The 26,140-nt window shown below is 43.9% G+C and overlaps 1 protein-coding gene across 1 annotated transcript in view; it reads left to right on the plus strand.

Moving 5' to 3' along the window:
* Positions 1 to 25,735, plus strand: part of LOC311111199 (terminal nucleotidyltransferase 4B-like) — a 31,955-nt gene extending 6,220 nt beyond the window's left edge. Inside the window, exons 2-12 of the mRNA XM_084153902.1 lie at positions 9,729 to 9,852; positions 13,205 to 13,251; positions 21,159 to 21,279; positions 22,403 to 22,510; positions 22,797 to 22,925; positions 23,118 to 23,328; positions 23,598 to 23,724; positions 23,870 to 23,973; positions 24,209 to 24,375; positions 24,548 to 24,691; positions 24,913 to 25,735. Coding sequence (XP_084010028.1) covers positions 9,729 to 9,852; positions 13,205 to 13,251; positions 21,159 to 21,279; positions 22,403 to 22,510; positions 22,797 to 22,925; positions 23,118 to 23,328; positions 23,598 to 23,724; positions 23,870 to 23,973; positions 24,209 to 24,375; positions 24,548 to 24,691; positions 24,913 to 25,074 — 1,444 coding nt within the window. The 3' untranslated portion in view covers positions 25,075 to 25,735. The remainder of the gene's footprint in view (positions 1 to 9,728; positions 9,853 to 13,204; positions 13,252 to 21,158; positions 21,280 to 22,402; positions 22,511 to 22,796; positions 22,926 to 23,117; positions 23,329 to 23,597; positions 23,725 to 23,869; positions 23,974 to 24,208; positions 24,376 to 24,547; positions 24,692 to 24,912) is intronic.
* Positions 25,736 to 26,140: the final 405 nt, after the last annotated feature.

The following is a 26,140-nucleotide window of genomic DNA, read 5'->3' on the forward strand; positions in this document are numbered from 1 at the left end:
ACTCTTGCACTGTTTTTATTTTGTTAAAAGCACAGTGTAGGAGGCTGGCAGTGTGAGATACAACTCCATTTCTAGTCACACAGTTGGAGACTGGCAGACATACGCCTTTTCAAATCATAGGTACACTTCAAATGTGAGAGACGGAATCTAAAACAAAAATCCAGAAAATCACATTGTATGATTTTTAAGTAATTAATTTGCATTTTATTGCATGACATAAGTATTTGATACATCAGAAAAGCAGAACTTAATATTTGGTACAGAAACCTTTGTTTGCAATTACAGAGATCATATGTTTCCTGTAGGTCTTGACCAGGTTTGCACACACTGCAGCAGGGATTTTGGCCCACTCCTCCATACAGACCTTCTCCAGATCCTTCAGGTTTCAGGGCTGTCGCTGGGCAATACAGACTTTCAGCTCCCTCCAAAGATTTTCTATTGGGTTCAGGTCTGGAGACTGGCTAGGCCACTCCAGGACCTTGAGATGCTTCTTACGGAGCCACTCCTTAGTTGCCCTGGCTGTGTGTTTCGGGTCGTTGTCATGCTGGAAGACCCAGCCACGACCCATCTTCAATGCTCTTACTGAGGGAAGGAGGTTGTTGGCCATGATCTCGCGATACATGGCCCCATCCATCCTCCCCTCAATACGGTGCAGTTGTCCTGTCCCCTTTGCAGAAAAGCATCCCCAAAGAATGATGTTTCCACCTCCATGCTTAATGGTTGGGATGGTGTTCTTGGGGTTGTACTCATCCTTCTTCTTCCTCCAAACACGGCGAGTGGAGTTTAGACCAAAAAGCTCTATTTATGTCTCATTAGACCACATGACCTTCTCCCTTTCCTCCTCTGGATCATCCAGATGGTCATTGGTAAACTTCAGACGGGCCTGGACATGCGCTGGCTTGAGCAGGGGGACCTTGCGTGCTCTGCATGATTTTAATCCATGACGGCGTAGTGTGTTACTAATGGTTTTCTTTGAGACTGTGGTCCCAGCTCTCTTCAGGTCATTATCCAGGTCTTGCCGTGTAGTTCTGGGCTGATCCCTCACCTTCCTCATGATCATTGATGCCCCACGAGGTGAGATCTTGCATGGAGCCCCAGACCGAGGGTGATTGACCGTCATCTTGAACTTCTTCCATTTTCTAAATATTGCGCCAACAGTTGTTGCCTTCTCACCAAGCTGCTTGCCTATTGTACTGTAGCCCATCCCAGCCTTGTGCAGGTCTACAATTTTATCCCTGATGTCCTTACACAGCTCTCTGGTCTTGGCCATTGTGGAGAGGTTGGAGTCTGTTTGATTGAGTGTGTGGACAGGTGTCTTTTTATACAGGTAACGAGTTCAAACAGGTGCAGTTAATACAGGGAATGAGAGCCGGAATTCTTACTGGTTGGTAGGTGATCAAATACTTATGTCATGCAATAAAATGCGTTTGAATAGGAAATATAGCAAAATGCATAGGAAATGTAGTCATTGACAAGGTTAGAAATAATTATTTTTAATAGAAATAATAATATTGTCCTTCAAACTTTGCTTTCGTCAAAGAATCCTCCATTTGCAGCAATTACAGCCTTGCAGATCTTTGGCATGCTATTTGTCAATTTGTTGAGGTAATCTGAAGAGATTTCACCCCATGCTTCCTGAAGCACCTCCCATAAGTTGGATTGGCTTGATGGGCACTTCTTACGTACCATACGGTCAAGCTGCTGCCACAACAGCTCAATAGGGTTGAGATCCGGGGACTGTGCTGGCCACTCCATTATAGACAGAATACCAGCTGACTGCTTCTTCCCTAAATAGTTATTGCATAGTTTGGAGCTGTGCTTTGGGTCATTGTCCTGTTGTAGGAGGAAATTGGCTCCAATCAAGCGCCGTCCACAGGGTATGGCATGGTGTTGCAAAATGGAGTGATAGCCTTCCTTCTTCAAGATCCCTTTTACCCTGTACAAATCTCCCACTTTACCACCACCAAAGCAACCCCAGACCATCACATTGCCTCCTCCATGCTTGACAGATGGCATCAAGCACTCCTCCAGCATCTTTTCATTTGGTCTGCGTCTCACAAATGTTCTTCTTTGTGATCCGAACACCTCAAACTTCGATTTGTCTGTCCATAACACTTTTTCCAATCTTCCTCTGTCCAGTGTCTGTGTTATTTTGCCCATCTTACATTTTTTTTGGCCAGTCTGAGATATGGCTTTTTCTTTGCAACTCTGCCTAGAAGGTCAGCATCCCGGAGTCGCCTCTTCACTGTTGACGTTGAAACTGTTTTTTTGCGGGTACTATTTAATGAAGCTGCCAGTTGAGGACCTGTGAGGCGTCTGTTTCTCAAACTAGACACTCTAATGTATTTGTCCTCTTGCTCAGTTGTGCACCGGGGCCTCTCACTCCTCTTTCTATTCTGGTTAGAGCCAGTTTGCGCTGTTCTGTGAAGGGAGTAGTACACAGCGTTGTACGAGATCTTCAGTTTCTTGGCAATTTCTCGCATGGAATAGCCTTCATTTCTCAGAACAAGAATAGACTGACGAGTTTCAGAAGAAAGTTATTTGTTTCTGTCCATTTTGAGCCTGTAATCGAACCCACAATTGCTGATGCTCCAGATACTCAACTAGTCTCAAGAAGGCCAGTTTTATTGCTTCTTTAATCAGCACAACAGTTTCCAGCTGTGCTAACATAATCGCAAAAGGGTTTTCTAATGATCAATTAGCCTTTTAAATGAAAAACTTGGATTAACAGAACAGCACCGGAAGAAGATGGCTGCCGTTTTACAGCCCTCTAACCAATTGTACTATTATGTGTGTTTTTCCGCGTTATTTGTAATTTATTTTGTACATAATGTTTCTGCCATCGTCTCTTATAACCAAAGAGAGCTTCTGGATATCAGGACAGCGATTACTCACCTCGCATTGGACGAAGACTTTTTCTTCAACGAGGCGTTCGCGAAGGATATTCTACAGACACCCAACAAGGCCCAGATCCCCGTCATTCGCGTGAGGAAGAGACGGAGATATCGTGGACGCAGATCCGGGTGCCTTGTAAGGATCCGACGGCGTGCGAGTAAACTGCCTCTCCCATCAATCCTATTAGCCAACGTTCAATCTTTTGAGAATAAAATTGATGATTTAAGATTACGGTTATCCTACCAACGGGACATTAAAAACTGTAATATCTTATGTTTCACGGAGTCATGGCTGAACGACAACAATGACAACATTCAGCTAGCAGGCTATACGCTACATCGGCAGGACAGAACGTCTGACTCTGGTAAGACAAGGGGCGGCGGTCTGTGTATATTTGTAAACAACAGCTGGTGCACAAAATCAAATACTAAGGAAGTCTCGAGGTTTTGCTCGCCTGAGGTAGAGTATCTTATGATAAGCTGTAGACCACACTATTTACCAAGAGAGTTTTCATCTATATTTTTCATAGCTGTCTATTTACCACCACAAACCAATGCTGGCATTAAGATTGCACTGAATGAGTTGTACAAGGCCATTAATCAACAGGAAAACGCTCATCCAGATGCAGCGCTCCTAGTAGCCGGGGACTTTAATGCAGGGAAACTTAAATCCGTTCTACCTAATTTCTACCAGCATGTTAAATGTGCAACCAGAGGGGAAAAAACTCTAGACCACCTTTACTCCACACACAGAGACGCATACAAAGCTCTCCCTCGCCCTCCATTTGGCAAATCTGACCATAACTCTATCCTCCTGATTCCTGCTTATAAGCAAAAACTGAAGCAGGAAGCACCAGTGATTCGGTTAATAAAAAAGTGGTCAGATGACGCAGATGCTAAGCTACAGGACTGTTTTGCTAGCACAGACTGGAACATGTTCCGGGATTCTTCAGACAGCATTGAGGAGTACACCACATCAGTCACTGGCTTCATCAATAAGTGCATCGATGATGTCGTCCCCACAGTGACCGTACGTACATACCCCAACCAGAAGCCATGGATTACAGGAAACATCCGCACTGAGCTAAAGGGTAGAGCTGCCGCTTTCAAGGAACGGGACTCTAACCCGGACGCTTATAAGAAATCCCGCTATGACCTCCGACGAACCATCAAACAGGCAAAGAGTCAATACAGGTCTAAGATTGAATCATACTACACTGGCTCTGACGCTCGTCGGATGTGGCAGGGCTTGAAAACTATTACAGACTACAAAGGGAAGCACAGCCGCGAGCTGCCCAGTGACACAAGCCTACCAGACGAGCTAAACCACTTCTATGCTCGCTTCGAGGCAAGCAACACTGAAGCATGCATGAGAGCACCAGCTGCTCCGGACGACTATGTGATCACGCTCTCCGTAGCCGATGTGAGTAAGACTTTTAAGCAGGTCAACATTCACAAGGCCGCAGGGCCAGACGGATTACCAGGACATGTACTCCGAGCATGTGCTGACCAACTGGCAAGTGTCTTCACTGACATTTTCAACATGTCCCTGACTGAGTCTGTAATACCAACATGTTTCAAGCAGACCACCATAGTCCCCGTGCCCAAGAACTCTAAGATAACCTGCCTAAATGACTACCGACCCGTAGCACTGACGTCTGTAGCCATGAAGTGCTTTGAAAGACTGGTCATGGCTCACATCAACAGCATAATCCCAGAAACCCTAGACCCACTCCAATTTGCATACCGCCCCAACAGATCCACAGATGATGCAATCTCTATCGCACTCCACACTGCCCTTTCCCACCTGGACAAGAGGAACACCTACGTGAGAATGCTATTCATTGACTACAGCTCAGCATTCAACACCATAGTGCCCTCTAAGCTCATCACTAAGCTAAGGATCCTGGGACTAAACACCTCCCTCTGCAACTGGATCCTGGACTTCCTGACGGGCCGCCCCCAGGTGGTAAGGGTAGGTAACAACACATCTGCCACACTGATCCTCAACACGGGGGCCCCTCAGGGGTGCGTGCTCAGTCCCCTCCTGTACTCTCTGTTCACCCATGACTGCATGGCCAGGCACGACTCCAACACCATCATTAAGTCTGCCGACGACACAACAGTGGTAGGCCTGATCACCGACAACGATGAGACAGCCTATAGGGAGGAGGTCAGAGATCTGGCCGTGTGGTGCCAGGACAACAACCTCTCCCTCAACGTGACCAAGACAAAGGAGATGATTGTGGACTACAGGAAAAAAAAGAGGACTGAGCACGCCCCCATTCTCATCGACGGGGCTGTAGTGGAACAGGTTGAGAGCTTCAAGTTCCTTGGTGTCCACATCACCAACGAACTATCATGGTCCAAACACACCAAGACAGTCGTGAAGAGGGCACGACAAAGCCTATTCCCCCTCAGGAGACTAAAAAGATTTGGCATGGGTCCTCAGATCCTCAAAAAATTCTACAGCTGCACCATCGAGAGCATCCTGACTGGTTGCATCACCGCCTGGTATGGCAACTGCTTGGCCTCTGACCGCAAGGCACTACAGAGGGTAGTGCGTACGGCCCAGTACATCACTGGGGCAAAGCTCCCTGCCATCCAGGACCTCTATACCAGGCGGTGTCAGAGGAAGGCCCTCAAAATTGTCAAAGACTCCAGCCACCCTAGTCATAGACTGTTCTCTCTGCTACCGCACGGCAAGCGGTACCGGAGTGCCAAGTCTAGGTCCAAAAGACTTCTCAACAGCTTCTACCCCCAAGCCATAAGACTCCTGAACAGCTAATCATGGCTACCCGGAATATTTGCACTGCCCCCCCACCCCCATCCTTTTTACGCTGCTGCTACTCTGTTAAGTATTTATGCATAGTCACTTTAACTCTACCCACATGTACATATTACCTCAACTACCTCAACTAGCCGGTGCCCCCGCACATTGACTATGCAACGGTACCCCCCTGTATATATAGCCTCCCTACTGTCACTTTATTTTACTGTATATATAGCCTCCCTACTGTCACTTTATTTTACTTCTGCTCTTTTTTTCTCAACACTTTTTTGTTGTTGTTTTATTCTTACTTTTTTTGTTTAAAATAAATGGACTGTTGGTTAAGGGCTGTAAGTAATCATTTCACTGTAATGTCTGCACCTGTTGTATTCGGCGCATGTGACCAATAAAATTTGATTTGATTTGATTTGGAACACAGGACTGATGGTTGCTGATAATGGGCCTCTGTACGCCTATGTAGATATTCCATAAAGAATCAGCCGTTTCCAGTTGCAATAGCCATTTACAACATTAACAATGTCTACACTGTATTTCTGATCAATTTGATGTTATTTTAATGGACAAAAAAATTGCTTTCGAAAACAAGGACATTTCTAAGTGACCCCAAACTTTTGAACGGTGGTGTATGTCCGAGGATGGCACCCTCCCCTCCCCTGTCGTCTGGAGTGATTTAAGGCGTCAGTATGCTTCAGTTCGGCTGACGGCGAGCCAAAGTCGACTAGGCGAACCGAACGAGTGTGCTCACATACTCCCTTAAAAGACCTTCGCTTGAAAAATGAGAAAAAACAGCAATAGTAATGTTGAGACGCCGTAGCCAGTACACACTTCCTCAAAATAGTCAGAATTAAATTTGTCATTAATTTAGACGTTTTTCCTAGGAGATCGTAGTCGCGCAATTTTACATATAGAAATGTGCATGAAAACGAGTCGTCTCTCGTTAAATGACAACAAAGACTTTATTGAAGAATCCCTACAGTTGTCCAATCACTTGCGAAAGGGCGTAAACCCATACTGAAGTCCAAAACAAACAAATATTTCAAACTCTTCCGAACTGTTTCGGCTGGGAAGCACGTGGACGCCTTTATGCGTGTGCATAAAGATACTTAGGTGCCGTTACGATATGTATTGTGATTCTCACGATTCTATATGTATTGCTATTTAATACTGTGATTTTATTGTGAATCGATGTTCCAAACATATTGCGCCCCGTATGTCTGCTGCAGACGGACGACAGAGCCATGAGAACTAGTTTTGATCAGTCATGGCAATACAAGTTCTGAAAACAAATTGGCTCCCTATTTAAAAAGATGGAGAACAAGCTATGAAGGAAAAATACTGGAGTTTTGGTGCGGGTACAGCCAACTAGCGCAACAAATAATATATACGCTATATCGTCAAAGATAATATTCCGATATGTAGCTGTATAGATTTTTCCCCCCATCACTAGTGCCCACTGTAGTCATACCTTGCTATGTTGCCTCTGGGTGTGTTCACAGGGCAGTCTTTAATGCGGTGACTGGCTGGGCGTGATAAATGCTGTCAGCCAGGTTGCCTCTGCAGAGCGTACAGTGTATCTGTGGGCCTGTTGCTGCCTGTGCGTGTGTCACATGTTGATGAAGGTACTTCATGTTCCCATGTCAGTTTGACGAACACCAGAGAGGAAGAGAGCACGAGGGAGAGATAGAAAGAAGGAATCCCCTGCATAGTGCTCAGTAATGCGCCCTCTGGTAGCTTCAGTCAGCTCAGAATGCACTGTGTAATGTGAGGCCCTGGCCCATCCAGAAAAACAGCTCATGGTACCTCAGGACACGGAACCTCATGGTGGGTGTCTTCACACACCATTAGCGGGCCTGCCCTGAGGAGTTAGCTTGGCCTACTTAAAATGGGAGAGGCTTGGGTGAGGAAAGGTGTAGAAGTTAGATTAGTTTAGCAGCCGATTTTTTACATTACAAGCTGCGTGATACACTCCTGTGTGTGAATATAAAGGGGTCATTGTTTGAGGATGAACACCTGCACTGCAGTGATGCAGCATGAAAAGGCCTGGTATCATCACATCAGGGAGGAGTACTCCTACCCAGGGACTGATGGCATTGAACTGGCATGACTGTCTGGCTGTCTGGCTGGACTGCTGTGTAGATTGGGCCGACAGGCTGGTGATTGGGGCGGCTGTCGACTGGGGTCTAACCGGGTCAGGGCCCTTCAGTAGGACTCCTGGCTGCTACACCAGGAATGTCTGTCTGGGTGTTGATGAGGATTAGGTGAAACACAGACAACTGCAAGCGCCAGGGAAGACTTCTCTTACCCTGAAACGCAGTGCTCTGCAGTGCGCTACCAAAATGACAGGCAGGCTGAGTCCTCTACAGTAGCTACTAGTGTTTCTCACAGCTGAGCCCTCTCAGGTACACAAGCTTGGCTACACAAGCTCTGCTTTGTGTTTAATGGCAGAAGTAGCTACCATTTCTTTCCCACTCTCTTTCTCTTTGAATTTCCTGCCAAAGGAAGCTGTGCTGCAGGCCTGTCATTGGCTGGGTGATGTGTTGTGTTTACATGGCCCTGTGGGTGATTGGGATTGTGTGTGTGCGAACAGACCCAGTAAAGAGGCAGCCAGGGCAGGGCGGAGTGACCTGCTACACTGCCAGCCCACGACAGCTCAGCCCTCTGGTGTCCTGGCCTCTCGTACACCCCCTCCAGTATGTGGTGTTCACTCACATTACAGCTGCTCACACAACAGGACTGCTGCCTCTGCTCTACTCAGAATCATAATGCTGTATGTGCAGCTTGCTATTCAACTCAAACTAGTCGAGTTGCCTTTGAAAGATTAGGAAAGAGAATAAGTATTTTATCCTCCTTACTGTGTATGCGTTGGTTGGTCACTGAGTGTTAGATCTCGTGTTTCCACATGTCTGCTCCGATCCCCTTTGACTGGCTTGATTCCTCTCCATTCTGTTCCCGCTTCGCTTCCTGTCCCAACACTAAGCACTGGCCAGAACATACAAGAGCTAACCAATAGAGTTTGGAACAACAAGGACGTGTGTTGGTCGGGTCAAAGGTCGAGGTGGCAGCTGGCTTAGGCCGCACCGTGTGTGTGTGTGGGAGGCAGTCAGTACCACGTGTGAATGTTTGTGTGATCCAGTTAAATCTTTAGCGTTATTGATATAGCCTCTGGTCTAGGCCGTGTGGGTGTGTATGTTGTCCAGGTAACTCTGCAGCTTTAATAATTGACAGCAGGGTGAATTGCAGGCAGAAATAACCCCAGTCAGTCAATCACTGGCCCAGTCACTGTCTTGTGTCTGTGCCATTGTGTAATGGATCTGAGAGTGGGCACAGTCCCTGGTCTCCCCAAACCCAGCCCTGGCATTCATTCCCACCCAGATGTGCCACCCAGCCAAGGACCAAGTTTGGCTGACTGACTATCAGGGCCAAGGTGAAGGGGAAACAGCCCTGTTGATCATTTAGTAAAGTTGATTTGTTGATTCAGCACCCATTTTTATCTCAAGGACAGCAACACATGTACTTATTAGCATTTTCCTCCCAAACTATTTAATTTGACCTCAGGCAAGGGACATTACATTTATGCCAGTCTTCAGCAGATGCTATTTGATTACAGTTTGTTGGCAGTTTACCTTTAACATAACACACCTCCAGTAAAGAAGCCAGTTATGTAATAATGATGCTTTGCAATTAACTCATCACAAATGCCTAGCGTGTTTGAGGAAGTGTCGTTTCTGTTTTCACAATTTCCATTAATGGTAGGGCAGGGTAATTGTCTCTGGTGGCTGTTCAGTGAGCTACCGGTGAAAGTTGTTTACAAATTGCAGTGACTGGCATAATGAAATATTTATTGTAGACTCCATCAATTGTATTGTAGACCTGTTATTTAGATTTTTCTTTCTTACAATATATTCTGCCTTCAGTCTTTGTCAGTGTTTTGATCTATTTCAGACTCTCCTACTATCCATGTGACCATGCTACTTTCTCCTTTTGTTCTTTCTCTTTGTCTCCCACCCAAACCCTGATCATGCTGTTTTCTCACTGTTCTGCAGGCTCCATGAGGAGATCAATGACTTCTACAAGTACATGTCTCCTCGGGCGGAGGAGGAGAGGATGAGGATGGAGGTGGTGGACAGGATCGAGAGGGTCATCAAAGACCTGTGGCCCACTGCTGACGTAAGAGATCACTCACATCGCTACAGTCCCAGTCCTAAGCCCATTCAGGTCTAGCCAGGTCCAGATGGATTTGACCATTATTGGTGTACAGCAAACTCCTCTGGTTGTTGAAACTTAAACATAGTTATAAAGATCTGGGCCCAGGCTAATATGGGTCATCGTTCAAATAAATATTGCAACCATGCAGAGTTCATGCTTTCATAAAAGCCAACACCAACTACTAGAAGTGACAGGCAGAGCAAAGGTTTGGAATGGAAGTGGATTCTAGCTACACAGACAGGCCTCACCCACACAGCAAGCTGCTTGAGATTCTCACATTCCCTCATTTGACAAATTCCCTCATTACCAGAGAGCTTGAACTTGCTGCTCTATGTAGAAATGCTGTCTTTACAACTTTCTAGTCTTTCTCTGGCTGTCTCTATAGCTGTCTAAAAGGAGAGAGTGATTTTCTCTCCTTCTAGGCTGAGCTGTAATGAAGATGAAAGACAGGCCATATACAGTGGTGGGAAAAGTACCCAATTGTCATACTTGAGTAAAAGTATAGATACCTTAATAGAAAGTTACTCAAGTAAAAGTGAAAGTCAGCCAGTAAAATACTACTTGAGTAAAAGTCTAAAAGTATTTGGTGTTAAATATACTTAAATATCAAAAGTAAATGTATTTGCTAAAATATACTTAAGTATCAAAAGTAAAAGGTATAAATAAGCAAAGCAGATGGCACCATTTTCTTGTTTTCGAATTTTATGGATTGCCAGTGGCACACTCCAACTCAGACATTATTTACAAAAGATGCATTTGTGTTTAGTGAGTCCGCCAGACCAGAGGCAGTAGGGCTGACCACGTGTTCTCTTGATTAGTGCGTGAATTTGACCATTATCCTGTCCTGCTAAGCATTCAAAATGTAATGAGTACTTTTGGTTGTCAGGGAAAATGTATGGAGTAAAAAGTACAATATTTTCTTTAGGAATGTAATGAAGTAAAAGTTGTCAAATATAAATAGTAAAGTACAGATACCCCAAAAAACTACTTAAGTAGTATTTAAAGTATTTTTACTTAAGTACTTTACTCCACTGGCCAAAGATGATGGGGTGTGTGTCATTTGTGAAAGCGCCTGGTCGGTCCACTGTTATCTTCCTGCTGTGTTATATTTGGGCCTGTAATCTACAGTGCTCCAGGTGTCCTTATTCCTGCTGACTTTGAGTCTGCTGATAGAGCTGTGTTTGTGTGTGTCTGCTCTCAGCTTAACAAGCTATACCAGGGATGGCCAACTGGTGGCCCGTGGCCCCCCGTTTTGTAGCCCCGCGGATCACTTTTTTTTAGGAACTCAGTCTGGGTCTCAACTTACTGTTGAGTTGGATTAGTAGAATACACAAGGTGCAATTTCGAAATGTGGTTGTGCATCAGCAGTTTTCCTCTTATGTCAGTCACTGGCAGTAACTCAATTAGACCATGTCAGTCACTGGCAGTAACTCAATTAGACCATGTCAGTCACTGGCAGTAACTCAATTAGACCATGTCAGTCACAGACAGTAACTCAATTAGACCATGTCAGTCACTGACAGTAACTCAATTAGACCATGTCAGTCACTGACAGTCACTCAATTAGACCATGTCAGTCACTGACAGTCACTCAATTAGACCATGTCAGTCACTGACAGTAACTCAATTAGACCATGTCAGTCACTGACAGTCACTCAATTAGACCATGTCAGTCACTGACAGTCACTCAATTAGACCATGTCAGTCACTGACAGTCACTCAATTAGACCATGTCAGTCACTGACAGTCACTCAATTAGACCATGTCAGTCACTGACAGTCACTCAATTAGACCATGTCAGTCACTGACAGTCACTCAATTAGACCATGTCAGCTAAAATGTCTAGTGGCCAGCTATCTTAACTTGTAGTAATTATGGTCTAATTACTAACTGGGGGGCCCCCATGGATTTTGTTAGTCACTCTCACTCAGATATCATATATATATATTTTAAAAAAATAGTCTCCACCCTATGGCAAAATATGTAGAATTGCAGGAAATTAGCTGTAAAACTGCTAATTTTTCTCTCCGCCCATGGCAGAATGTGTAGAATTATAGCAAACTTGCTTTAAAACTGCAAAATTCTCTATGCCCCATGGCAAAATGTGTAGTATCGCAGGAAATGAACTAAAAACAATGTAAAACAGTTGCCCATCCCTGTGCTAGACAGAAAAGCCCACAGCTGTCCCTGGCACTGCTCCTACCTCTTACTCTACCCACTGAGGCAGGAGAGTAGAGAGCTTCAGGCAGCACACTGATAGCTTCATATCCTGTCCACAACCAGAACAGGACTAAGCCTAGACTCCCAGCAATCACCTGCCCTCTTACACACACTCAGTACGAGACCTGTCTGTGAATGGGTGAACTGAACAACTGTGAACTCACCAGATAGCTGAATAATCTGTCTAAGTCAGTCTAGAAGGAGTTCACCATGTCTTTCTCTCCCTCTGTAACTTCACGCCGTCTCTCGATAATGTAAGTGACGACCGCTAGCTCTTTTTACAGTAGAGAGCCGAGCCAAGCCATGAGTTAAGTTCACCTTGGGGACCTGTGTCTGTGTGTTCCCCCTCACTGGAATTGGAACTCGTCCACACAGTGGCAATCCATCACCATCACCCCTCTCATTTCCATCCACATCACAATCACATGCCATGGCTAATGCACCTCTAGTAAGCAGATTGGAGCCCAGGCTTTAACCCCCTTGGTCGGTTCAGGCAGGAGGTTTAAGGGAATAACGGCAGGTTTAAGGCTTAGCAAAGGCTATTTTTGAGTCCTCAGAAACAATGTGAAATACTGTTATGTGACGTGACATTGGTTAATTCCCACAAAGCTCAGATAAAGCGGGATATTTGGCTGTAATCTGGACGCATTAAATAAACAGCATATTTCATTTATTTTTTGTCCAAACCGTTGGGGTTTAAAGCATACTTTTGTCCTTGTTCTCATAACTACAGTAGTAATGGTTCGTTCTGTTCCCATTTTTGCCCCCAAGAACAGTGCATGGTTGTCAGATAATGACTGTGCACCGACTCGCATAAAAAGTTAAATAAGTTAATGCACGTTAGACTCCCTCCCCACTTAGCATAAAGATCATATTTTTATTGCTTTAGTTGACACCTGTCTCCAAGTAATCAGACTGTTGTCACAGGAGAGCAGCATATCACGTGACATGACAGAAGTCAAATCAAATTATTTGTTGTCTTTATTTTCTAACAAAATACCTTCCGTTGTATCAGTTCAAAGCTAATGCATAGCTCGGCTTATTTGATTGATAAGTGAAATCAATGAATAACATGTTTGACGTTGTGTTACAGGTTCAAGTGTTTGGGAGCTTCAGCACAGGCCTCTATCTGCCAACCAGGTAAGCTGTTCCATTCAGATAACAGAGTACTTAATGGCCTTCCTTCCTGTTACGAACCCCGTGGCTTTAAAAGTCTAGGGTGGATGGACAAGAGACCCGTAACATAATTCATGCAAATTAGAATCGTGACATGGAAACAGTGAGAACAAAAAATACACAGACAACCATAAGCTACCGTCAAACATAAAATGTTTATTTTGAACACACAGTAAAGGTTTGGGAAAAAGGGCTGAGCAGGACCCAAGAAATGAAACGATAATGTAAAAAAATACTAAACTGATCTTGCCTGGCTCAAGAACCGCTAAGCTACTGCTAACCATACAAAAATTACAGTGGGTGGTCCGTTCAGGTCTAACTAGTGTTTTTAGACAATGTTCTTCCTATGGGTAATGTATGCCCACGGGCAACTTGCTAAATCCCCCTTTTCCCAGAAACACACAACATAGTTACCAAACAGAGTCACCCACTTGTCGTGCTTGAGCACGTGTGACAGCACAAGCGGGGAACACATCTGGATAGCTCTTCGGAGAGAGACTGGTCACTTTTATCCAATACCTCCAATACGGGTATCACCTTTCCTCTGGCAATATCGTTGCCCATTGTAAATGTCACACCTTTTACTGGCAACATAGGACGTACCCCAACTCGGAACAATCCACTGACTAACTCAGAGTGTACGTTCACAAAGTGCCATGGCACTGGGACGAATCCCATTTCAATTCCTTGTACTAACACACTGGAACCACAATATGTATTATCAGACAAGGGCAACACATCAGATAGTATGAACGACTGCGCCGCACCAGTATCGCTGAGGATTCTAACCGGATGCTGAGACGCTTCGTCATCTGATATGGAAACAAACCCCTCAAAAATGAACGGTTCATAACTGTGATCTGGGACTTTCAAACCACATTCACTATGAGGCATCTGTTTTGATTCCGGCCTTACAACCGTACGAATCAGCCCAACACCCGTTGGCGGCCTGGCGTGCTGAGGCATCCACTGTTTGCGTTTTAGCAGAAAGCAATCATTAACCATATGTCCCACCTTATGACAATAGAAACAGTGACGCACATCTTTTGGGCGTGCTGGATGTACTGCTGGTCACTAGGACTAAAAGTTAGCAACTCGGCGGCCCTGCTCTCCGTATGAGCCGAAAACACGCTAATATGCGTCAACACAAACTCGTCTGCCAATACAGACGCTTCCGACAGTGAGGATAATTTCTGTTCGTTCAGATAAACTACAATGCGTTCGGGTAAACCATTTTTAAACTCTTCTAACAAGATTAACTCCCGTAGAGAGTTAAAATCAGTTACCTTACTAGCAGTGTGCCATTTGTCAAACATATTTCCTTTGTCTCTAGCAAACTCCACATAGGTCTGAGTAGAATACTTTTTATGAGACCTAAATCTCTGTCGATATGCCTCAGGAACCAGCTCATAGGCACGAAGAACAGTAGCTTTAACCACGTCATAATTCAAGCTGTCTTCAAGAGGTAGCGCTGACAGAACCTCTTGGGCTTTACCTGTTAATTTACACTGAAGTAATAGGCACCATACCTCTTCGGGCCATTTCAATGCTACTGCTATACGCTCAAAAACACTGAAATAGGAATCAACCTCTGACTCCCTAAACACAGGTACCAAGGTGATCTGTCTATTAATATCAAAAGTAGCAGATGACACAGCTGGTGAGGATGGCTCACTAGCAGGCATAGTATGAGCAGAGACTAACCTCGCTGTTTCTGCCTCCAGTTCCATTTTACGCATCTCCAGTTCCATCTTACGCGTCTCCAGTTCCTGATCAAGCCTACGCGTCTCCAGTTCCATCTTACGTGTCTCCTGTTCTGCCTCTAGCTTACGCGTCTCCAGCTTTTCTTGCCTGATTTGTGCCCTCTCTTCCGCCTCCATTTGGAGCCGTGTCGAGCGGACATCCATCCTGGCATCACTGTCAGACAGTGGGGAGAGTGGGTCAAAACGGGGCAATGTGGCTGGAGCCTTAGCCTTGTCCTCAGACACCGACGGGCTTACAGGAGCAGCAGCCACATCCCCTACAGGAGCAGCAGGCTCAGGCGGCGGTAACTCAAGCACTCGCTCGTTCAATAATATCTCTAACACTGCTTTCCTAACTTCTGCTTTCACTAAAACCCTTGGTATGGGTACAGAAAAGTGGTCAGCCAAAGCCTGTAGATCCACTCTACGGCAATTATCAAAAACCTCCCACGTAGGATTTTCCAAAAAGGCATCCAACTCATAAGTAGCCATCAACACGAGCCGACGAATACTGAACACAAAACCAGTTAGTCACAGCTGCCAAGCTCAACACTGAACCAGACACTAAACCAATTTGCATGAGTAGCATGGGTATCAATGAGAGAGATCCCGGACAAGCCCCCACGTTATGTTACGAACCCTGTGGCTTTAAAAGTCTAGGGTGGATGGACAAGAGACCCGTAATATAATTCATGCAAATTAGAATCGTGACATGGAAACAGTGAGAACAAAAAATACACAGACAACCATAAGCTACCGTCAAACATAAAATGTTTATTTTGAACACGCAGTAAAGGTTTGGGAAAAAGGGCTGAGCAGGACCCAAGAAATGAAACGATAATGTAAAAAAAATACTAAACTGATCTTGCCTGCCTCAAGAACCACTAAGCTACTGCTAACCATACAAAAATTACAGTGGGTGGTCCGCTCAGGTCTAACTAGTGTTTTTAGACAATGTTCTTCCTACGGGTAATGTATGCCCACGGGCAACTTGCTAAATCCCCCTTTTCCCAGAAACACACAACATAGTTACCAAACAGAGTAACCAGCAAATGAATGAGTACACAAAAAACAGGACACCACAGTATCCATACTCGCATACGAAAATAGTCTCTCTCTATCAGCAAACACAACTGACTGGCTTTTAAAACAATAGGACGTGTGATTGAAAAACCAGAAACAGGTGGTGCAATGCAGAGGAATGTCCACTGATTGGTCCACCTCAGCAATCAGCAGACAAACGGATGTCGGACAGGTGGGACACCCCAGCGACCACCAATCAGGAACACAAAAGACACCTGTGATTAGGGCAGAAGGAGAGGAAAAACACACACAGGATACCTGTATCCGTAACACTTCCTATCGTAATCTCTCTTATAGTATGTGAGTGTTAGTGTTGCGCGGGTTGACTCATCACCCGCAGACCCTGCTGATATAACCGTGGGGCGGGCGGGTTTAGGGTCACAAAATATTGTGTGGATGAAGGGCAGGTGTGTGGGTGGGTGGCGGGTTGAATAAAGAGAAAACAATAATTTAACAAATCTGAGTTAGGGTCGGTTGCCTCAGATTTTCACTTTATCACATATAGTTAGGTGATTGTGGATGGGTTATTAGCAATTGCGGGCGGGTGCGGGTGAACAAACAGCTGACTCGCGCACCACTAGTGAGCGTAAAATGACCCCTAACCCAATGAGTCCCGCCGTATTGCAGGCCCCTTTTAAACATAGTGTGTTTGAGTTACCCCTGCAGCCCCTGTGGATATAACCTGCAGTCCCCGCGGACATAACTGGGTGGGTTGAATAAAGGGAAAACAATACCTTAAAAAATCCATAAATGTATGATTCTTGTGCAATTTATATCTATAGGCTACATTGAGTTGATTCATTCATTAATTTAGGCTATTTGACATTAGTGCGTAAGCCTAAGCTTTAGGGCCTAACTGTACACGTGCCAAATAGCGTACTTGCCAAATGCTTTTGGGAACGGGTAGAAAAAGTTAATGTTGATCCACTTAGGCAAAAAGGACAATGTGGGAGTTTCATTGAATAAGAGAAAAGCTGCTAAATGGAGAGTTGAAAATAAAGAGAAGGGAGGCCAGAAAAGTCATGTTTTGGAGAGAGGATGATAGTAGTGCAGGATATATTATGTATGATGATTGTGAGGCGTTATACAAATTCAACAATCACAAGATGGGACTTCAAATGGGCCTATGGCACGTCAAGGGAACTGTAGCCTACTGTTCAGATGGGTTGAATGGAAATGGAAATCTGGACACTGACTGTAGGTCTATAACTCTCACATAGCCTTAATATTAACTCCTGCAGAATTAAGGATTTCTTGCAGTAAAATTATACACCAAATGTGGGCAAAATTTTGACTCTGGAACAGGACTGGAGAAATATGATTTCTTTATTTCACCATCTTGAGAGAATGTGAATGCTCAGTTCGATACCGTCTGTCAAGAGTGCTGTCTTTATCAGCATCATAAAAGCTGATAGTATTTCAACCACATAAAATATGCATCCAAGCCGAACTGAAATCTTATCAGAAACATGATGGGTCGTTTTCACAGCTTTCGATTTCCCTTTGGAAATGTTGTACAGAAAGTTTTTCCTTTTTTTTTTTGTTCTTGCATCCCAGTCCCTAAATGTCTTTGCTCCGCGAAAGAAGCAGCGATGACAGAGAACTTTACAGATGTCAACTAGATTGAAGCATTCATTCTATCGATTTATTACATTATTCTGGTGGTTATTAAGTCTTCTAGGGCAACATATAATGACAGGAGAGAAGCTGCATGTATCTAATTATAGACAAGTTAACTAACAAATAGCCTACCAAAATGCCGGAAATTATAAGCAGAAACATCTAAATCAAGCAACAACAACAAAAGTCCTGTAACCGCTGTTAAAAAATGGTTCTGCCATCTCTGACTGTAGCCTACAGCGTATTTTCTATATTAGCGGGTTAGGATCTGGCGCGGGCCTCAGATGTTCACTTTATCACATGTAGTTGGGCGGTTGTCGATGGGTTATTAGCAATTGCGAGCGAGTGAACAAACAGCTGACCGCGCACCACTAGTGAGTGTAAACTGACCCTTAACCCAATGAGTCCCACCTTATCGCTGGTGTGTTTTGGACTTCTAACCCCTATTAAACATAGTGTGTTTGAGCTACAGACTTCTGGGTTGTACCATTGATTTGGTCTATTCTACAAAAACGTCTAGAGTCCGAATGGTTTGCGCTACAAACTATTAAAAGCCATTTATGAAAAGCTGTTCTATGTTTTGCTCTATGACGCTCACAAGCCACGAGTCGTTAGAAGGTAAGGGGTTCTTCTGCATAGAAGATCATATGAAATCCCAGGACATCGTTTCTATAATACTGTAATAAGCTCACAGTTGCTGTCACAAACTCCACACAGTTGTCACTGACTAGTTAGATATTCATTTCCCAGTGAGCAAACCGTTTCTGTACTTACTGCATTCATATGAATTAATTTAATAGGTTTTTGCTTTGGCAGACATTATTTGTTTTACATTTGTCAAATAAACTCATGGATGCATCTGTTTATGTCATTGATTTGTGTTCTACTTGTCCTGAAAATAAAATGGTAAAACACTTTATTGTGAGGCTAAATATAAGCGATGGACATGCAGATAAATGAAAGCAGATTTTTGCTGGGGTCTCGGGACTAATTGGGTTAAACAACAAACTACCCACTGGGCAAAAACGGGTTTAATCAACGTTGTTTCCACGTAATTTCAAAAAATAAATAAATGTGATTACTTTGAATCAACATGGAAAACTGATTTGATTTGAAAAAAGTAATCAACGTAAGGGAATGTTCTTTTTTTTCCCACCCAAATTTTAACCTAAATCCAATGACATGTTGAATATTTTTGTTGATTTCCCGTTTAATTTATGTTAGTTGACAACTCAACCACATGTAAATCAAAACTAGATGTTTAACTGACGTCTGTGCCAAGTGGGTAAGCTCTTAGGCCTTTTCTACGCACGCCTTTCCTACGCACTTCTCAGTATTTGGTATTTAAACTTGCATTACTCAGTTGCATCATACCGGCTGTATTTTTGTATTTTAAAGTTATACAGTACCAGTGAAAAGTTTGGACACACCTACTCATTCAAGGGTTTTTATTTTATTTTGACTATTTACTACATTGTATAATAATAGTGAAGACATCAACACTATGAAATAACACATATGGAATTATGTAGTAACCAAAACATTGTTACACAAATCAAAATATATTTTGGATTCTTCAAAGTAGCCACCATTTTGCCTTGATGACAGCTTTGCACACTCTTGGCATTCTCTCAACCAGCTTCACCTGGAATGCTTTTCCAACAGTCTTGAAGGAGTTCCCACATATGCTGAGCACTTGATGGCTGCTTTTCCTTCACTCTGCGGACCAACTCATCCCAAACCATCTCAATTGGGTTGAGGTTGGGTAATTGTGGAGGCCAGGTCATCTGATGCAGCACTCCATCACTCTCCTTCTTGGTCAAATAGCCCTTACACAGCCTGAAGGTGTGTTGGGTCATTGACTTGTTGAAAAACAAATGATAGTCCCACTAAGCCCAATCCAGATGGGATGGCGTATCGCTGCAGAATGCTGTGGTAGCCATGCTGGTTAAGTGTGCCTTGAATTCTAATTAAATCACAGACAGTGTCACCAGCAAAGCACCATCACACCACCACCTCCATGCATTCACGGTGGGAACCACACATGCAGAGATAATCTGTTCACCTATTCTGCATCTCACAAAGACACGGCGGTTGGAACCGAAAATCTCAAATTTGGACTCATCAGACGAAAGGACAGATTTCCACCGGTCTAATGTCCATTACTCGTGTTTCTTGGCCCAAGCAAGTCTCTTATTAGTGGTTTCTTTGCAGCAATTCGACCATGAAGGCCTGATTCACGCAGTCTCCTCTGAACAGTTGATGTTGAGATGTGTATGTTACTTGAACTCTGTGAAGCATTTATTTGGACTGCAATTTCTGAGGCTGGTAACTCTAAAGAACTTATCCTCTGCAGCAGAGGTAACTCTGGGTTTTCCTTTCCTGTGGCGGTCCTCATGAGAGCAAGTTTCATCATAGCGCTTGATGGTTTTTGCGACTGCACTTGAAGAACATTTTCTTAAACATGTCTTAAAGTAATGATGGACTGTCGTTTCTCTTTGCTTACTTGAGCTGTTCTTACCATAATATGGACTTGGTCTTTTACCAAATAGGGCTATCTTCTGTATACCCCCCTACCTTGTCACAACACAACTGATTGGCTCAAACGCATTAAGAAGGATAGAAATTCCACAAATTTAACAAGGCACACCTGTTAATTGAAATGCATTCCAGGTGACTACCTCATGAAGCTGGTTGAGAGAATGCCAAGAGTGTGCAAAGCTGTCAAGGCAAAGGGTGGCTACCTTTGAAGAATCTCAAATATAAAATGTTTTTATTTGTTTAACACTTTTTTGGTTACAACATGATTCCATGTGTGTTATTTCATAGTTCTGATGTCTTCACTATTATTCTACAATTTAGAAAATAGTAAAAAGAAAGAAAAACCCTGGAATGTGTAGGTGTGTCCAAACTTTTGACTGGTTCTGTATATCTTGAAAACTTGATTGTTTACATGCAAAACATTTTGGGACTATATCAACAATGGACTAATGAAACAAATGCCAAGAGTTTTTGGGTGTAGTTTTCCTTTAAGTTCAAGGTCATAATACATACGCATAGAGAGAAAAGTGCAAAAAAGGGAATTCCACTCCATTTACGCGCTTTTAACTGGGTTCAGAATCCTCCCCTTTGGGAGTGGTTATATGGAGAGAGAGAGTGATATGGCTTGCCATTGTGTAATTATTTGGCCTTTGTTTTTTGGGATTAAGGCTATGGTCATTTTTAGCACTGCTGATCCAAAGCCTTTTTTAACCTTGTTTCTTGACGAGCCAGACTGCTCTCCGCTCCGACGTCACACACACAACACTGTAACTGGGGACTCTGGATTAGTGACAATAAGCTGTGTGTGAAAGTGAACTGGAGAGGCCTCTTTTCAGATCCGATTGTGATGTTTTTCTGACCTCAACTACTTACTCCACTTCCTAGTGACATCGATCTGGTGGTATTTGGGAACTGGGAAAACCTGCCCCTTTGGACCCTGGAAGAGGCCCTGCGGAAGAAAAATGTGACTGACGAGAACTCCATCAAAGTGCTGGACAAGGCCACGGTATGTTTGTATTTATTATGGATCCCCATTGGGTCCAGCAAAATTAACGCAGTTATAAATTTTTTAAAACATTACAATACATTTCAACATATTTCACAACACATTAAGTGTGTGCACTCAGGCCCCTACTCTACTACCAAATATCTACAACACAATATCCATGTGTGTGCGTGTGTATAGTGCGCATGTTATCGTGTGTTTGTATGCATGTGTCTGTGTTTGTGTTGCTTCACAGTCCCCACTGTTCCATAAGGTCTATTTTTTAATCTGTTTTTTTTAATCTAATTTTACTGCTTGCATTAGTTACTTGATGTGGAATAGAGTTCCATGTAGTCATGGCACTATGTAGTACTGTGCACCTCCCATAGTCTGTTCTGGACTTGGGGACTGTGAAGGCACCTCTGGTGGCATGTCTTGTGGGGTATGCATGTGTGACCGAGCTGTGTGCCAGTAGTTCAAACAGACAGGCATTCAACATGTCAATACTTCTCACAAATACAAGTAGTGATGAAGTCGATCTCTCCTCCACTTTGAGCCAGGAGAGATTGACATGTTAGCTCTCTGTGTACATCAAAGGGCCAGCAGTGCTGCCCTGTTCTGAGCCAACTGCAATTTTCCTAAGTCCCTCTTTGTGGCACCTGACCACACGACTGAACAGTAGTCCAGGTAGACATCTAGGGCCTGTAGTACCTGCCTTGTTGATAGTGCTGTTAAGAATGCAGAGCAGCGCTTTATTATGGACAGACTTCTCCCCATCCTAGCTACTGTTGTATCAATATGTTTTGACCATGACAGTTTACAATCCTGGGTTACGCCAAGCAGTTTAGTTTCCTCAACTTGCTGAATTACCACATTATTCATTACACGTTTTAGTTTAGGGTTTAGTGAATGATTTGTCCCAAATACAATGCTTTTAGTTTTTGAAATATTTAGGACAAACTTATTCCTTGCCACCCATTCTGAAACTAACTGCAGCTCTTTTTTAAGTGTTGCAGTCATTTCAGTCTCTGTGGTAGCTGACGTGTATCCGCATGTTGCGCATGCATACTAACTGTGTGCAGTTTGTCATTGCCTGGAGTGACAGTGTCTGTGTAAATCCATCCTCATCACCACTATGTTCCAGGTACCCATCATCAAGCTGACAGACTTCCGCACCGAGGTAAAGGTGGACATCAGCTTCAATGTGAAGAATGGAGTCAAAGCTGCCCTTCTCATCAAAGACTACAAAAAGGTGAGTGAAGCAGGCATCTCTTATTCAGGGTACATTGCTGTTACTTAATGCAGTCCAGTAAAAGAGCTAGCCCATGAAACAGGCTTGACAGTTAGCGCGCATAGATTGTTGTATATTTATGTCAGGTTCTTTGGGTTCTGATGGAGGTGGTGGTAGCTAATTCATCTCCTCAATCCCTCAATCCAGCCATACCCAATGTCCTAGTCTTTGAGACATTCCCCTCTAGAGGGCACTATAACCATAACCATGTGTTTCACCATAACCACCTGTTTCTTTCATCCATAAGAAATACCCAGTGCTTCCAAAGCTGGTTCTGGTGCTGAAGCAGTTCCTGCTCCAGAGGGATCTGAATGAGGTGTTCACTGGAGGGATCGGCTCCTACAGCCTCTTCCTTATGGCTGTCAGCTTCCTGCAGGTGAGAGACTTCTGCTCTGCTCATCTTTCAAGTAGCCCACACAGTGCAAGATAGATCGCATCTAACATTGGACTAATTTACTGTCTATAACAGACTTTTGACACATTTAAATCTTTCTCATTCAGTAAACTAGGATGATTTGGATTGTTCCTCTATGCAATTGACCTCTTATCCTCTTCCCTTGTATTTCAGCTTCACTACAGAGAAGATGCCTGCAGCCCCAATGCCAACGTGGGCGTTCTCCTTATAGAGTTCTTTGAGCTCTATGGACGCCACTTCAACTACCTGAAGACGGGCATCCGGATCAAAGATGGCGGCAGCTACGTGGCCAAAGACGAGGTTCAGAAGAGCACTGACCTCTACAGGCCCTCCATGCTCTTCATTGAGGACCCCCTAGCGCCAGGTAATAAGGCCTTCCATTCAGCATGGGTGCACTTGCACATCTGATACTTTATTTTAGCACTGTGACACTCAAGATCCGTAATATCAGTCAAATACTGATAACACTGAACCTACGAATCTATCACACACTTAACAGTCATGAATAAGACAGCTAGAGGTCCCAGGTGCCAATAGCAAAGGCTGAAATATCAGATCAATATCAAACAATGTCTGAAATCTGTCACTCTTCCCAAATAGAGATGATCTAAGCATGCCTCTTGCCTCCTGCAGATAATGACGTTGGCCGCAGCTCGTACGGTGTGTTGCAGGTGAAGCAGGCCTTTGACTATGCCTATGCGGTGCTCAACCATGCCGTATCGCCCATCGCCAAGTGCTACCCCAACAACGAGTCTGAGAGGTGAGGAGATGGTGAGCTAGGGCTCGCTTTAACCAACGAGAGCTCACACATCCTTTGGCCGCTATCTTAAAAAATCCTCTATTGATATTTGAACCACTGCAAACAAGTTCTTCTAATCTAATATATCCTATTTTCTTACCTCCAGTATACTCGGCAGAATAATACGGGTGACCCAGGAAGTGGCTGAATACAGGGACTGGATCACCAAGCTCTGGGGACCACAGTCTCAGAATGAACATGCCCTCAATGGTATGTTTTCACAGTCCTACTGTGCATCTTGACATGGTCTCAGATCTAAAGAGTTGATAGTCAGTGTGTTTGAGGGGATCAGTGTCAGTAAAGCAAGGTGCAAAATGTCTTAATTACGTTATAGGTAGTTTGGGATCCAAGGTGATTTGTAGATCAGTGAAGTCTGACTGCTATTTATTCGATCTAAAACACACACTTTGTCTTACCACTGTTTGTCCATGTGCTGTTGCTGTAGGAAATGATGTCAAACTGTTGGTGAAGCCTCAGCAGCTGGACGAGTGCAACAACAACCTGACGGAGGAGGTGACTGCACCTGCATCTCGCAGCAAGACCTCCAACTCCTCCTCGCCCTCCTCATTAGCATCATCCTCATCCTCCACGGTATCCAGTTCCAGCGACGTTGTGAGTTCTGTTACACTCAAACCCACGTGTGCGCACGCACACTAAAACCACAATACCTGAGGAAATCAACTCTTAACACTACATTTGTTTGCGTATGTGAATGACTAACTTTAATGCAATGCACCCACTGGTTGCTGACCTGATTTACTGAGTTGTGATTGGTTGTCCTCAGGATTCTGATGGGACACCCTGTAAGACAGTGAAGCAGCTGCCTGGGCGGGGTTCCAGCGCCCACAGAGAATCCTCAGGTGGCATGACCAATCACAGAACACAGAGCCACACCACCAGCACTCCTACTGGCAACAAGGGGGGCAAGGTAGGGCTGCTTGACGAAGCCGAAGTCAACCACTGAAAAACTCTGTTACTGTATCTACAAATGCCATTAACTTTTATGACCTGATAAAGTTGAATAAAGATAGCTTTTTAGATTAACCTTTTTAGATTTTAAATTTCAATGGCACAAATAAGGCCTACCAGTGATCTGTTTACTTCCATTAATCTGTTTACTGATCTGGGTGTGTCTGTCTTGTTTCCCAGGCCAGGTTGTTCCGCTCGTCCAGTAAAAACACCCACCACGGCCAGCAGAACTCGTCCTCATCCATCAGCCAGAGCCACCCGAGCAGCAAGCCACACTACCAGGGCAACGGCAAGAAGAGGAAACCTCAGCAGCACTCAGAGGCCCAGGACCTCTGCAGATAGGGCCGTCTTGGTCTGCTCAGCAACAGACTGACAGCCTGACTGTCCCACTTCTGCTGCCAGACCCCACACTGACTGAGGAGTAGGATTAAGGATCTGTCTTCTCTCGAGCAACACACATCTTTTTATAGCTGAAAAAGAACCCAAAAAAAGAAATAGGAAATGCCGGTGCTTAGTTCTTGGACTTGAACTGAAAATCATGAAAGATATGCTCATTTTCTTCCTTGACATAAACACGTTCTACAGTGGCGCTACACACCACATCCAGTACCTACAAATCTTGCCTTTTACCATTGCGCCACCTGGTGTTTTGGAGGAATAAGTGTCTGGAAAGGAATGTGGATTTTGACGAGCAATACCTGGAACTTGGCTGGCGAGCAAACTTCAGCAAGAAAAGTTTTTTTTTAAAGAATAAAAGACACAAATTACAAAAATGTACAAAATGTTATATTGAAGAAAGAAAAAAAACATGTACACGGATTTTTAAAGACTAAACCCAAAAATGCAATCTGTAAGTGGAGACGATAATAACATGTTTTTGTTGATGGGCGTTTATTTTTTGGTTGTGTAAGCAGATTATACAAAGATTTTGTACAAAAAAAGACGTGAAAAACCTTTGTGGGAAAAAATGTATCACATAAATAAATGGTTTCTTATGACTTTTTACAGGATAAAACTGATTCAAGACAAATGTAGATGTGCACATTTGGCTGCTAAGCCGAGTAGTGGCAGGTTTGGGTTCCATTGCCAACATAAATCATCAGCATTCTATTTCTACTTGGCTGCTCTCTGTGTTTGACAGGCTTCTTTCCTAATTGTACCCCATTCCCTTTATAGTGCACTACTTTCACTGAATAGGGTGCCATTTGGGATGCACTAACAGTGTTAGCAGTTGGCCTTAGTCAGGTAACGCGCACACACAGCCCTATAGATTACTGGCTGGCTGGGGACAAATCACTCATTCATACACACAGCTCTATACCACAACAGCAACAGTTTAGATGCTCACTCAGACTCATGGAAACAAAGTCAGAGGACATAATGATTTCAGCAAAATTCTACACATGAA

The sequence above is a fragment of the Coregonus lavaretus genome (assembly GCF_964263955.1).
Source record: "Coregonus lavaretus genome assembly, chromosome: 37".
NCBI lineage: Eukaryota > Metazoa > Chordata > Actinopteri > Salmoniformes > Salmonidae > Coregonus > Coregonus lavaretus.